This window comes from Condylostylus longicornis, unplaced genomic scaffold (assembly GCF_029603195.1).
Source record: "Condylostylus longicornis isolate FDR11 unplaced genomic scaffold, ASM2960319v2 ptg000048l, whole genome shotgun sequence".
Taxonomy (NCBI): domain Eukaryota; kingdom Metazoa; phylum Arthropoda; class Insecta; order Diptera; family Dolichopodidae; genus Condylostylus; species Condylostylus longicornis.
The window spans coordinates 10764826-10780266 of record NW_026578017.1 but is presented as its reverse complement, the minus strand read 5'-3'; the positions used below and the strand labels follow the sequence as shown (position 1 = coordinate 10780266).

At 23.7% G+C, this 15441-nt stretch overlaps 1 protein-coding gene across 1 annotated transcript; it reads right to left on the bottom strand.

Annotated features, from left to right (window-relative positions):
* Positions 1-474: 474 nt before the first annotated feature.
* LOC129611042 (ubiquitin carboxyl-terminal hydrolase 31) lies at positions 475-15441 on the bottom strand. Its single transcript, XM_055523957.1, has 8 exons — positions 14681-15441; positions 7375-7590; positions 5885-6019; positions 5631-5765; positions 5023-5548; positions 4074-4956; positions 2729-4016; positions 475-2670 (listed from the first exon to the last, which is right to left on the bottom strand). Exons 1-8 carry the CDS (start codon positions 15101-15103, stop codon positions 2620-2622), a joined length of 3657 nt encoding a protein of 1218 aa, XP_055379932.1. The 5' UTR covers positions 15104-15441; the 3' UTR covers positions 475-2619.

Here is a 15441-nt window from a genome sequence, read left to right as displayed (position 1 = left end):
TTTATTTAATTTAGCACTGAATTTTAAAAATTACCTAAAATTAAAAATGTTAATAATTTTTCCATATAGAATTTTATAATATGTTGCATTCAAAATTCGGGTCAAAAAAATATACTCAACCTGAAAGCAAACTTTTTTTCATAATTTAAATTAAAAATTATCGTATGGATTAAAGGAAACTTTTAAAAAATAAATAATTATCGCATAATTATTGAAAACACAAATATATTTTTTGGCCTTTATTTGAAACAATTTTTTTTTTACTTACTTTCATTTCTTATAAGATAATTTTAATTTTTATTTAAATAATAAATGGTTAACACAAATAATATACATTTTTTTCTACATTTATTTAAATATATTTATAGATATAAGATTTTTTTTTAGATAACAAATAAAAATGGTTTTATATAATTTAATTTTTAGTTTTTAATTTTTTTTTATTTTAAATAATCTACTCTTTTTAAGGTTTAATTTTTTCATCGTAATTTTAACTTTTTGCAAATAAAAAAATTTTCGTTACTTCGATTAATTCACATTATTAATAATATATCAGTGACTTGAAATGAAAATATGCCTATTATTTATAATAAAATAATTGTGTTTTATAGATGAATTTGGTTTTTTTTTGAAGAAATTAGTTTGGGTAAACATTTATTAATTTTTTGACTATTTAATTTTAATTTTATATTTACAATTATTTTAGTTCATTACATGATAAACCTATATAGAAAGAATTAATAATTGTATTTAGTTTTTATTCCAACGCACTATTAAAAATTCGATTCATTTACTAACTTTTAAAGCAATTTACGTTACCTACATATGAAAACATATTTAATGCCATCATTCGTTAAATCATAATTTTCCATACCTTCATTAATTATAATTTTATGAGCAATGTAACAGTTTTTTGAGTTTTAATTCGAGTTTTCAAATTTTAATAATTATATCATACACATAATATAGTGAGCGAATAATTTGTTTCTATAACAATAAAAAGTCTTATATTCGCCTTAATATCAGACATGTTAAAATTTAATTTTAAAATAAAAATCCAACTAATTTTTGTAACTAAGCACAAATGTTTTACCGAACATTCTGTTCTTTACGTAATATTTTGTAATGCAGTGGGAGTAACAATTTTTTATTAAATTAAGATTAAATAAAAAAATTTAAAACTATTAGTTTTGAAAATAATTTCGAATTAATGTACAAAAATATTTTTTCCATTTTTTTAAATTTCCAGGGTTTGGTTTCTTAAAAACTTAAAAGATAAGATATTTCAGTTTCTGTTTTACATAAAATTATTTTTGTCATACACATAGAATTCATAGCTAGGAATTGATATTTCTTAAACGTTTCTTAAAGTTTTAAATCAAATCGGTTTTATATTTTAGAAAAAAGTTTACAGATCATTAGCCAACTCATTACTAATAAAAATTATAATTTATTTAAGCTTTTTTATACTTTCTCGAAGTTTTTTATTTATTCATAAAAAATTTCTGGTGGCAATTTAATTAAAAGACTTGCTTCATTTTTTTCCATTTGCTATCATTAAGCAATCTTAAAAGATTTTTATAGAATTAAAAAGAGGCCAAAAAAATTTTCATTCTCCTTTTTGAAATAACTAAAATTTGTATAGAAAAGCGAATTCTACATATGTAAATTAATTTTAAAAAAATTTCTCCTAGCAAATAATATTGCAAGATTTTTTAAATAGTTTAGAGCCCAATAATAGTAATTTGATTCTTTTATTGTTAATTTCAAGTCACTAATATATTAAGTTCGTATTTTAAAACTAATTATTAAATTTTTTTATAAATATTCTTTTTAAATTTTTTTTTTGTTTTTTCCTTTTTTTTTCAAAAATAAATTGTTCGAAATAAAAATCATCTATGATGAATGGTAACTTTGTTTCTATTCAATATTCGTTTTTTTTTTTAATGTTTTGTCTGCGTTTCGATTTATAATTGTATTCTAATAATGTTTTATTTTTTTTTCATAAATTACTCCTAATATTCATGATTGTACTATGTGTCTATAAAATTCTAAAATAATTTACATTTTTAATAATTTATTTATTTTCATTCCTCATTTTTTTTTAATTTTTAATATTCTTATCTTTAATCGTCGAATTATCGTTATAATATTAATATATATTAATATTGATATTCAATAAAAATTTTCAACATACTTTATGACATTTTACTAAATTTTTTTCTTTGTTTTAATCAAATTTATAAATTTTAATTTGTTTGTTTAATATTTTATTTTAAAGTTTTTCTTAATTATCTTTTAATATTTTCTTTTTACTTAACTAACAAATTTTATTTACTATAGTACCTATAAAATATGTTGCGAATGTTGAGTTTCAAATTTTCTTTTTTAAATATTCAGGTGGTCAAATTGTATATAATTTGAATAAAAATTTTACAAATAATAAATATATGTATAAATTTTAAAAAACTTGTTAAAAATAAAAAACAACATAAACAATATTTTTATCTGGAAATTACTATATATAAGTTACACTATATATAGGTTCCCGCTTCAATTCAATGAAGTTGAATAAATAAAAAAATATGTAAGTATACATATAATTTAAATTCTTATCATTTAATTCTTTGGTGAAACTGTTATTAATTTATGAGGTGTGACAGGGGATATCTAAAAAAAAAAAAAGAAATAATATTTTTCCATAAAAGTTTTTTTAACATAATCATACCCATAACGATCGGCTGCCCAAAAATGTATCATCATCTTCTATTAAACTATGGTGACCATTTTGTTGATCAATATATATTAAGGTGTCTTTACTACAAGTATTTGATGAATTTCTTAACATTGTCAAAGCCGCAGCAGATGTTGACGCTGTGTCACATTCCCTTAATTTATAATTAGAACTTGTTGAGAATGAATGACGTAAATTGACACTGGCGCTAACCAAATCATTACCACTACTATAATTACTTTTTAAACTAGTCGACAACATATGTTCTTTAATATATACTCCACTAGCTGATCGTTGTGTGCCATGAATCGGAACTGAACCAATATTATGCATTGGAATGGGCTGTGATGATATCGATTCAGAGCTAGGTGAATTTGTTTTACGTATTGGCCAACAAATACCATTTGTTAATGACTCAGTTAATGATAAATCAGACTTATTGGGAATTTTAATTTCATCAGAAATTGACTTAATTTCATCGGTTATATCCTTATGATGTCCATTCATAAGTTTTTTAGCAGTTGAAGTTTCGTTGCTAGAACTAGCACTACTTGAAGTATTGCTACTGACATTGCTTGCTGTACTATTACAATTGCTATTATCACTTGTAATACTTGTACTTTTGATCATTGAGTAAGAAGTCGTTGGTAACTCTTGCAAAACTTTTATTTTTGAATTAAAAGATTCACCTTGCAGAATATCTGTTGTATTTATAACTTCTTTTTTATCTGTTTTACTTTCAGTATCATTAACCATGGAATCATCTTCTTCGTTAGCATCATTATCTGCAAATTCCAAGCTTTCAATGTCAACTTCAGCAATTTCATCAGTTTTTTCAACTACGATAACTTCAAGAGTTTTGTTTTCATTTATAACTTCGACAGGCTTTTGCACAATAGGTACAGGAATAACTTCGGTTACGGCTGACGAAATTATCGTGCTTTCTAATGGTTTTGTTAATTTTGGTGATTCTTTCGATCGTATTTCTGGTTTATCTTCGGGGGTAATTAACGAAGGTGGCATACTTATTGATGCTTCGACTATTGGTGTTACGGTGCTACTTGAGGTCGTCGTTGGCTGAACTGTTGGGGGGCCTGGCACAGAAGACGCTGCAATTCTTGATACCCAATGGTCAGAAGAATTGGTAGAGCTTGTACCAGAACATTCGGCATTATCAATTTTTCTTCTTTGATAGAATAACATGTAAGCTTCATTGTTTACAATTTCATCTTGAATGTTATCTGATAACACATGCGTCACCCTTTGATCATCAAATTTATACCTAAAATAATTAGAAATGAATATTTACATAATTTAAATTAAAAAAAGAAGATTATACCATTGATGATCATATGGATTTTTACAAGCTGCTGTGTAGTGTCCAGTTTCGAGTGTGTCACCCTGATGATAACATACTGCATACAGATCGTACCTATTATCTTTTGGATCTTTATCTTTCCCAATTTTATTAAAATGATCTCTAGATCTACGCCAAGGGCTTCCGAAAGTTCCCAGATTTCGACTGGTTTCTGCATTACTACTTAACGTAGAATTATTTGAACCGCTATTACCAACTGGATTGCCGTAACAATCACGTGCCAAATGTGGCGACATATCAAAATTTGTTAGTGGAAATTTAACCATAGTTGTCAGTTTAGCAGAATCTGGTCCTTTTTCATGTTGCTGGCGGAAGCGTTTGAAATGTATAACTAAGATGTCCGGCAAAGACCACAGACCTAAGGTTTTTACTACCGGTAAATATTGTTGGCAATTTGGACAACGCCAAGCATCTTCTGCACTCAAAGTTTCAGCTTTTGTATAATGTTCCAGGCATTGTTCTAATGTTAAAGCACCTTCATTTATATTCTTTTCTTTAAGAGATGAAACACTTTCGTGTTCAACAATTGGATCAGTCAAATCTGAAAAAAATTTATCTGGTTCGGCCCATTCTAATAAAAGTTTAATATGAGGAGGGCCCGCATCATGTGACAGAACTGATAATGCCATATCAATTATTTCCATAAATAATGGATGTTCAACTTGTTCTAAATAAGTATCTGGATCAGCTGAAGGATCTTGCAGCCTTATTTGAAACATTTCACTCAAAGGAGTAGTGTAACAAAACGTTTCAGGTTTAATAATTGACGACATTTCTTTTAACAGCTTTTTTTGTAGTTCAACATATGAACAATCACGATTTACTTGTATGCAAAATGGAGTTCCTAAAACAAAAAGAGGTGTTAAATAAATATAATTAAATCTATTAGATGCCTCTCGAGAACTCTTACCAAATTTTTCAACAGACCCGTCACCAGTTTTTTTAACATTTGCAATTAAAAGCATCAAATCCGTTGAGTTTTCATCTTTAATTTCAGGTATCTCAATGCAATATACCGTATTTATACCATCTAAAGTAGATACTGGCTGAGAATCACAGAATACTCTTGAAAATCCTGTTTCATTAATATCGGCTAAAACAATACGATTTATAGCAATACCAGTATCTGAATGTAATTGTTCACGTAATGCAATAATAGGTGAACCAGATGGAACAGTTAGGCCCAATTTTATTTGCTTTGGATGTTGTTTAACATATAACACAGTTATAAAAATAATTTGCTGTGATAATTGTGGTAACTGAACTGAAACACAATGAAATGGATCAAATGTATTGCTTTGTTTTTTGCAACGTGGACATGTTAAAGATGATCTAAATTGTGCCTGAAATACAGCTTGTACAAAAGAATTATTACATCGTATATGATTGGCTAATGTTTCGGCAGCTATGACTTCATCAGGCCGCCCATAATTATTCTAAAATTTTAAATTAAAAAATAATTAATAAAATATCAAACAACAAAAAAAAAAATAAATACAATTTAATTTTCTATTTTACCTTAATAGATTTATAGCGTTTTTTCGAGGCTGTATTTAAATCTTCGTGTACTTTATCTAATAACCAAAATAAAAATTCTTGAGCATCATGCTGTGTTGAACTACGAAATTGAGTACCGTATCGGTCAACAACCGCCTGAAATATTGTTGTATATTTTATTAAATTAATAGAATCTATCTAATTAGTATGCTAAAAAAATTTAAAGGTATATGACAATAAAAACAAAAACTATAAAAAAGTTACTTTGAAATTACCTTAAATCCAGTACTATGATCGGGATCATTTTTACATAACCATAAAGCTTTTAACACATTTGCCAATTGTTCAGTTAATTCTCCTTTGGTACCGAATTTTTTAGAGTTAATTTTGTTACGCCTCTTTAAATCAACCTAAAACCAAAATAAAGCAGTTTTTTTAATAATTAATGCAAATATTTGTTCCTTAAAACAACTCTTAAAACCAAAATTTAATTGTTTTTGATTAATTAGTATCATTGTTGTATTATTTTTCTTTTTTCTTGTTTTTAATTTAGAATTGAATTTTTATTCAATTTTTAAATTAAAGTATTAAGATAAGGAAAATTTAAGTTTACTTATGATATGCTACATTTTTTTGCCCTATTTTAAATAATCGCTAATTTTACAAACACGTTCAAAACTTTTTATCAAAATTGAATAAAGTTGAAGCAATAAAAACTAAGAAGAAGCAAAACGTTATTAACGTCATGAAATTTATATACTCTTTATTCGCCATATATTCAAGTTCATATACACTATATCAGATATAGTGTCGAATTATTATGCAACAGGTGTTAATAATAGAAAAAAACATTCTATTTGATTGTAAAATAAAATATACAATATGTTTGCTACTCTAGAAATATCATATTGATATATCAAAATGTTTTAGCAGATGTGAAAATTTAGTTAAAGGAAGCGTTTTTCTTTAATTAACTCAACAGATCTATGAGACTATACACTAAATTTATTATGTATACGCACATATATAAAATATAATAATATATGTTGAGATAAAGTTTTTACAGAGATTAATTAAAATTATTAGGTCTAATAATATCTTAGAAATTGTAAATAGTACATTTCTTTTGTATTTAAGTTTAAATTTAAACAAAATTTTAAGGTAATTGCCTTAATTGGATCGTTTTGAATAAGAAAAATTTTAATAGGCATTGTTTAAGTAAGGGAATAAAATTTGTTCGCTTAAATTACAGTCATGAAATATCAGTAGTTATATATTTCCTGGATATATTTAATGATGACATAATGCATGCTGAATTCCATAAAGATTTAGCAAAGAAAATTTATTAATTATATTAAAGAATTATGTTTTTACAAATATTGAATATTAATCTTTAGAGCAAAATATTATCTACCAAATATAATTAATTTAATAAAACATTTACTTAAACTCAAAATTATTTAAACGCTTATAGGAAATAATATAGAAGGTGGCTGTTTCAATTGGATTACATTGTAAGTAAAAAAAAACAGTTTAGTTAACCTAACAAAATATACAGTAGTTTTCTTATGATGCTAGATAACTAGAATTTATTTATTATCTTTACTTTTGCTCAGATTAAATTAAATATTTAAATACAAATTCATTGTAATTATATTATATTTTTAGAATAATTGAATAGAAATGTTAATTCTATCAATTTATATTAAGTAATTATAAAATCTCGATATATATCTCGAATATTATGTGGACTTGTTATACTTACTTTATATTGGTCTAGAACAAAATATTCAGCCAAAATATCAGTATGACTTAAACATTGTAATACAGCATTCATAAAGCATGTATTGCCATGATTTTTAAGGCCAGTAACACCAGGCGTTTGATCCGGCGCCCATTGATATCCTTCAATTGGTGGTACACGATCAACTGATGATAAGGTATTACGACCGTCATTTCGATTTGACATTTGTTTATTTGCCTAAAATTATAAATTTTTAAAATTAATGTAAATTAAAATATGAAAGACTTAACTTATTCAATATAAAAAAAAATGTATTTAAAGAAATTGTAAAAATTTCATACTTATGATATGGATCACTAATAACTAATAAAATCGTATTTTAGATCACGTTTAGTTAACCTCGAAATTGTTTATATCGTTTATTCAATGTAATTTTCAATAAATACATTATTACATTGTAGGTTATTCACCTGTTGCATTGAAATGTAAATCATCTAAGTACATACTAATGTTCAAGTACTTAGTGTAATAGGTAAGCTATATATAATTGCTTATTTTCTTTTTAATAATTCACTACAAAGAAAACTATTTATTTTTTTCTTTTAAGATAATCAACGATTAAAAGTGCAGATTATATTAAGTTTTTCTTCTCTTGTAAAAAGGAATTTTTGATAATATTTCGTATAGGTACTTAGTTTTTATTCTATTAAGAATTTAAAAATTTAAATTGTATCTTATATGTGTATGTCTCATTAAATTATGTATACATAAATCTATTTTACAATCTTGAACTACGCCATACTTTAGCTAGTAGTGATGCTATTGTCAATTAAGATGATATATTCTATTATGGATTTCATGATTAAGTATGTAAATAAATGCTCCCTGATTAATAGAATGAAATCGGTAATATTTACATTAGTTCCAAATTTTCTGTTTTAGTATCAAAAAGGAAGCGTATTCAAATTGTCTTCAAACAAACTAATTTATTCTCAAAACACAGAAATTTCTAAAAGTATGGTTCAATTTTTATAACATAAGTAATAACTTTCATTTCAAAACCCGCCATTTCAACACAGAATTTCACTGTTTATATACAAATTTTATTTTGTTTTAACAAAATTACTTTCATGTTATTAAAATTATAATTATAATTCTGTGTTATTTAAATTATTTCTGTGTTATCTACTAAGTATATACTAATTAATAAATAAGTAACTTAAATTCAAAAACCACCTTGAATATAAGTGGCAAAAAATCTTTAAAAAATGTGATTGTTTTGGATTTGATTAGGATGAATAATACTAAATAACAAAATTTAAACAACAAAATTAGTTTTTTTTCTACATGCGATGTAACGTGTAAGCGAAATTTATTAAATTAGCAACTTCATATGAATATCTTTAAAAGTTTTTTCCTGAATTTGGCACTTGAGAGCTCATAAAAATAATTTTATGTATATGCATACTTTATGTTCTACGAGTATAATATATGTAATAACATTGTGTTTTCAAATGAAAATTTTGAAAAATTTAAAAAACTAAGAACTTTGGCTTTGTTTAAATTTATTTAAAATTATTACATTATACAGGCAATAAATAATTGGGAATACTTATATTGTAGAAATAATTTGACTTTGAAACATTTTGATTTTTACAAAAATTCATACCCTTGTTATAAATCTCAAATTCATTTGACAATTTGAATTGCAATTATATTTTGGAGTGTAGCAGGTGATTTTATAAGCTTATAAATCTTATCGATCTTCACCTCGGTAGAATAAAATATCATTTGAAAATTCATTAGAAAAACCTGCAAACACTTATAAGTATCGAATAGCATAGTTTCATGTTAGTAAATTTCTGATTCAATTAGTAAATTAATACCCTTTCTAGTTATCAATATTTAACTTTTATTTACTGCCAATCCCTGTAAGATTATAGATATTTTTTGTTGTTTGTTTTAAAATAAAATCAAATGTTTATGTTCAAATTGAATATTAAAGAAAATATTACGATTAATTCTTGAATCATAGGTAAACACACATATGTACATTCAATTAAATATTTTTATAGAGCTACTTAAATATTGCAAATAATTATTAAATTATATACTTAACAAGATAAATAATTTTCTATAATAGAAGCATACAATATACTTAGTATTACTTGCATTTGTAATTAAACATATTGAACTTAAAATTAAATAAAATAAATTCAACACCATTTAAACTTCATTACTAATTAAAAATATTAAAATAATGTAATTAAATTCGGTTGAACTTAATTGGAATTTTATTCAATCTTTTATTAAATATCACATGAAAATTAAACATAATAAGTAAGTAAATAAAATAACAATGACAACAAAATTTTAATATCATTCATAAAATATTCAATACAATTACAGCAATATTTTTTCTGTTAAAAAGGTCATTGAAATTAACCTTGTTTACATACGCATCTAACATATTATTTTATACTTAAATTGAATTTTAAATTTTAAACAACTTAATTAATTGTAAAACAATTGAAAGGGAAAATATGATGTCTAATTTTTTTTGATTTCATTCAAAATTTTATTAATAGTTAAGTATAAAAGCATTCAATTTATATAAGTGAATAGATTTTTATTTTTCGACAAAAACATCTGCATATCTACATATATTAAGATCAATTCTTTTTATAGATAATTATTAGTAATTTAACTATTTATATTTAGGATCTATTTACGAAACTCAAAAGTTTCATACGAGATTTTGGGGTAGGTACTTTTTCCAAAAAATTTCTAAACTCTACTGCATATTGAAATTTATCATTTGAAATAATTGAAATTATTTTCATATGCCAAATATCTTCCAAAAATTAATAAAAAAAAATACTTAGTCAAAACTACTAGCATATTCTTAGAAGTCTATTATTCATTCTAATTACAACTTGCCTCTAATTACAGGAAAAGAAATTTTCTGAGATTTTTAATATAAGTAGTAGATGTTTTCAGGAAAAAAAAGACGATGGAAATAAAATTTTTAAATACTTATAAGTACTTAAAATATTTAAGAGAAACAAGAAAAGAATAGTGAGTATTTAAATTTTCAAAATGGAATAGAATAATGTTTAACTAAAAAACATAATAAACAAAGAACAATGAACAACAGAATCTAAAGAGTATCATTGAATTAACAGACAAGAACTATCAAAAATTCTACAATATTCATTTATCAATAATAGTTATTCACACAGATACTTAATAAAAATTTTTTATAATTTAAAATCAATACTTATTGGAGCTCATCATCATACTTATAGGCATTGTGTTAAAATTACAGCAAAAAAGGACTAAATTTTAGATATTATTTATACATAATATAGATGAAATCGATAGTATAAAATACGAGTTGATTTCTTTTGCATCTTAATCGATATTGCAGTTAACAAAAGCATTGTAATTTTTAATGTTGTCAAAAAATGTCTACATTTGTAGTTTAAGGGATAATACAAAACACAAATGTCGCTTAATCAATAATGTCATTTGCTTGGTGTATTGTTAAAATTTTTTTGGCATTTTTGTAATAAATTTCAACTGCTGATTTTGTTTTTTGTGCAACATTGAAAATTTTCTGTGATAAGTTCATTTTATTCAATCAAATGTCATTTCAATAAAATGTCAAATTCAAATAATCAACAACAATTAATTGCTTAACCAATTGTCAACCTGTTATGTGCAAAAGTTGTACGTGAAAATTGATATGCAAAAGTTTCTTTTTGGCATAAATTGCTGATTGCCGGTTGGTGACTGCCAGATGCAATTATTGTCGACCGGCATTTTACATTATCGACTACACATTTTAATATACATATTATACAATATATTTAGGCAAAATTTCAATTTCAAATTTATTACTCTATGATGTAAAAAAGCATAATTTACTTATTCTTTCGTTGATCTTTTCTTATAAAAACAAAATCATCAATTTAAACACGTGCATTTCAAGCAATCATTTTTAGGTTTATATTATCATTTTCATTTTTTTTTATGGTTTCCTATTTTGTGAAATTTTTTTTTTTATTTTTGAATGTTAAATAAAAGAAATTTGCACGTTTAAAATAAATACGTCATATAAAATAACTACTTTTCTTATAAATAAAAAAATTAAAATATAAGTGAAAATTGCAGTAAAAACAAAGAAAAATTTTAATAAGTTTATAAAATAACTGCAAAAAATAACTACATATGTACATGCATAATAAGCACAAAACGGAATCAATAAGAGTAGAAAAAATTACTTAAGATTTAAAGAAAGATGATAAGAGAACATTAGAAGTGAAAGTAAAAATATTTTTGTATTTACTTTTAAGTACATTAACACTATCAAGCAAAAAGAGTACTTATTGGATTATGAATTCGAAATAGCGATAAATGAAAAATGTTTGAAAATTTGGGATAGAAATGAATATAAACCCGTATTAATATAAACAAATAAAACTTAGTTTAAACGAAATTAATGTAAGGATCATAATTAATAAAAATTTAAAATATTATTATTAATACATTAAAATTAAAACTGGGAAGACCTTAATGACATTAAAAAGGAAAAATGTATCTATATGGCCTATATGGAAGGTTGATCATTTCGTCCGTTTGCTATAAAAACAAATTGTAATTTATTGAATGATTTAAAATAAAACCCCGATTGTTCTTATGTACGTTCTTATAAATTTAAATATCTTCTTTACATATGCATGTTGAATATTTAATGCACCAACATACAAAATTTATTTTTAATTACCAATTTCTCAATAAAAATTCAAACCATTAACTCTAATTTCTTACATGCATTATACATGCAAAAATGAATATCATTTTTGTCAATAAACAATAAAAACTTTTAATTGATAATTTAATAAGACAAAATTTTTATTACAAGCATACATATTTAATTAATATCAGAAGTACAAGTTTTTTTTTTGTTTAACTTATTTAAATAAATCATTTTATTTAGTTTGAAATATAGCGATGTTCGTTTTTATCACATAAAAAAGGCATGCACTTATAAAGCTTTTTGGAATATTTTAAATGTTTTATTACTACAGAGACAGACAACTGGAAAATGTGAGGAATTTCAAAACGGATAAATAGAGAAAAAAAATTTCATAATAAAAATCTTACAACTTATAAAAAAAATAAATATTTTATTATTAACATTACATAAATGGTTACAATCAGATGAACGTAAATGAATGAATAAAATATGTAGTAGGTACTTATTGTTGCATAATATAGAACACACATGAGAAGACAAATTTCAATTTTTTTTTCTTTAAAAGATTTCAAAACAGAGATTTTCTGTAATTGGGGTCCTAAAATTTTTTTATTGAATAATTGAAAGACACTCAAAAATTAAGTACCTACCTAATTATCTATAATTTTTTTTTTTTTTGAAAATAATTGTATACAATGATAAGAAAATGTTGATAAATTTTTTGATAACAATTAATTTTTTTAATAAAACTTATACGTATGCAACTTTAATTGCAATAAAAATTCTATAGTAAAAGCAATTGCAAATTTAAAAAATTCTCAAACTTTATTATACTTATGAGAAGATATGAAAAAAAATTAAAGGAAGAACATTCAATAACTACTAATATTTTAGTTACAATGAAGTTCGTTATAAATTAGCAGAAAGGCTGAAAGATGAAAAATATTCAAGGGTTTTTTGGGAACAAAATGTAGCAAATTTATTAATGCTATTTAAAATATCAAATTTGGCATTCAATTCATACCAACATGCATTTCAATAGAAATTCATCTCTTAAATTCGCTTGCCGAATTACATATACTTCAAAGTAATAAATTTTTAAATCCTTTCGGGTATCACATAATTTTAATAGTTTAATGATTTGCAATTGACAGATGTTTCAATGTAAGTTAATGGAAAAGCAAGTAGATGTACTTATCAATTTCATCGATGAAAGACTTGAACCAAAATTTCTTTTCATAAAGAATTTATCATTTTTTTCCAATCGTTGATTTCTTATTTTTAAGTTTTTAAAAATTCAATGTTATGAAAGGAAAGCTAAAAATAAAAATTTTTATAGAATATAAATGAACGATTTCCTATTAAAATATTATAATATAATTATTTATAAAATTTACTCAAAATCTCTTAGTAAAAATATATTAAACTAGCTCCTTTTAATAATCTTATAAATTTATCACCAATATTTATGCATCATTTTTTAATGTTATTATGTTATTAGACATTGAGTTAATAGCGATAAGAGTCTAAGTAGATAAGACCCACCCAGGAAAAATAAAGATATTGATAATTTTATTATTAACTTGTTGTACATAAATTATTAAATTACTTATATAAAAATATATTAAAACATATATAAATAGTAGGTATGCTTGTACTTCACAATTGCACATTCAATTTATTTATTCTAAAAGCTATCTAACAAATATGCCACCAAAACATTTTTAAAATAACTACTTAACTACCTAGGTATACATATTTAGAATTATGTATGCATGTTATTGCCGAAGATGATCAAATATGAAAGACTTCTTAATTTTTACATTCTTTAGAGACAATAGTAGGTAATAAGTAGTTTCTAAAATTTTCTTAGCACATAAATTCAGGTATACTTCCCTATCTATCTATCTGCCCCAATTTATTTTAAATACTAGTACCTACCTAATATTAACGATAAAAATTTGGTTATTTATAAGTATGTAGACAAAATTTTCAGCTAAAAATGAATTACCTATTTAAACAGGAAATATCAGTAAAATCGTATCAAAAAAAAACCATACAAATTATATATAATAAAATTATGTAGAACAATTTCTATGCAGATTTTAATTTGCATTTTTCAAAATTTATCTTATATGTACGTACTGATACAAATATCATCACATAGAAGATAATTCTCTCTCAAGGTAAAATTAATTGAAATCAATTGACCATTAATTTAAATTTTTTTCTGTTTTTTTTTTTATGAGCACCTATGCTTTATGGTTGTATACAATCACATTTTTAAAGTATATGCCTAACCAGTGAAATGGGAAAAAATAATACATTATTTTGTATCCAATAATTGACACATTGTATACATATATACATATATATTTTTATATATTACAAATATGCAGATATTTATATACATAGCTATACCCTCATTAGATAAGGATATTTTTTCATTCTGTTACAATTGAATACAATTGAATATTGAATATGACTAATTTTTATGACAATAACAATAATGATTAATATATTTATTAAAAATTTATTGTTTTAAGTATTTTTTTTATCACTTACACCAAGACTAACTGAATTCACATGATGAGCAATTCTTGATAAGAATTTTCTAAAAGATGAACGTCTAAATACACGATTCGCTGTAGAGATAAAATTATTATCCTTTGGGCGGGATTGATTTTGATGTTTTGTTGTTTCTTCGTTATTTGTTGACAAATTTTTTAATTTATTTTCAACATTATTTATTGACGTTAATGTTAATGTTTTGGCCTTATTTTCTGCAGTTGAATTACACAATGATGATGAGTTTATTGAATTATAATTTGTGTTGCTACAATTTTCACTTATTATAGTTGAATCATTCTTATTTGTTTTATATTTTCGCGACCAACGAAATGGATTTCTAGGCATTGAAAATGCCCGACGTACTTTTTTTCCATTTGGATTTTTTTCACTTTCATTTTTGGAATTTTCTTCTGTCATTTCTTTACAAAATAAATTACAATATTTACATAAATAAAATTATAACAAGATATAATATTAACTGAACGCTTAAGCTATATTTCAGGGAACTTTTGCTAAATACTTTTTACTCTTTATATTTTATTCTTTTTCTAGATGTTACCAACTACCACCGGTTACAAAACATTTGTCCGAATTTCCGATTTATTTTATTTAAACAACTTAAAATTTCATCTATAATACTTTAATTAAATTAATTAGAAAATTTTTATATATTTTTTTTTTTGTGTATGTTGATTAGAAACAAAAAAAATATGAGCAGAAAATTTTTGACGAGAAATTACCACGATTAACTTCAC

Coding starts and splice junctions, on each gene's coding strand:
- LOC129611042 (XM_055523957.1), bottom strand. CDS start 15,103: ATGACAGAAGAAAATTCCAAAAATGAAAGTGAAAAAAATCCAAATGGA. Junction 5,766..5,884: donor ATCATAGTACTGGATTTAAG/GTAATTTCAAAG, acceptor ACAATATTTCAG/GCGGTTGTTGACCGATACGG. Junction 2,671..2,728: donor TGGGCAGCCGATCGTTATGG/GTATGATTATGT, acceptor TTTTTTTTTTAG/ATATCCCCTGTCACACCTCA.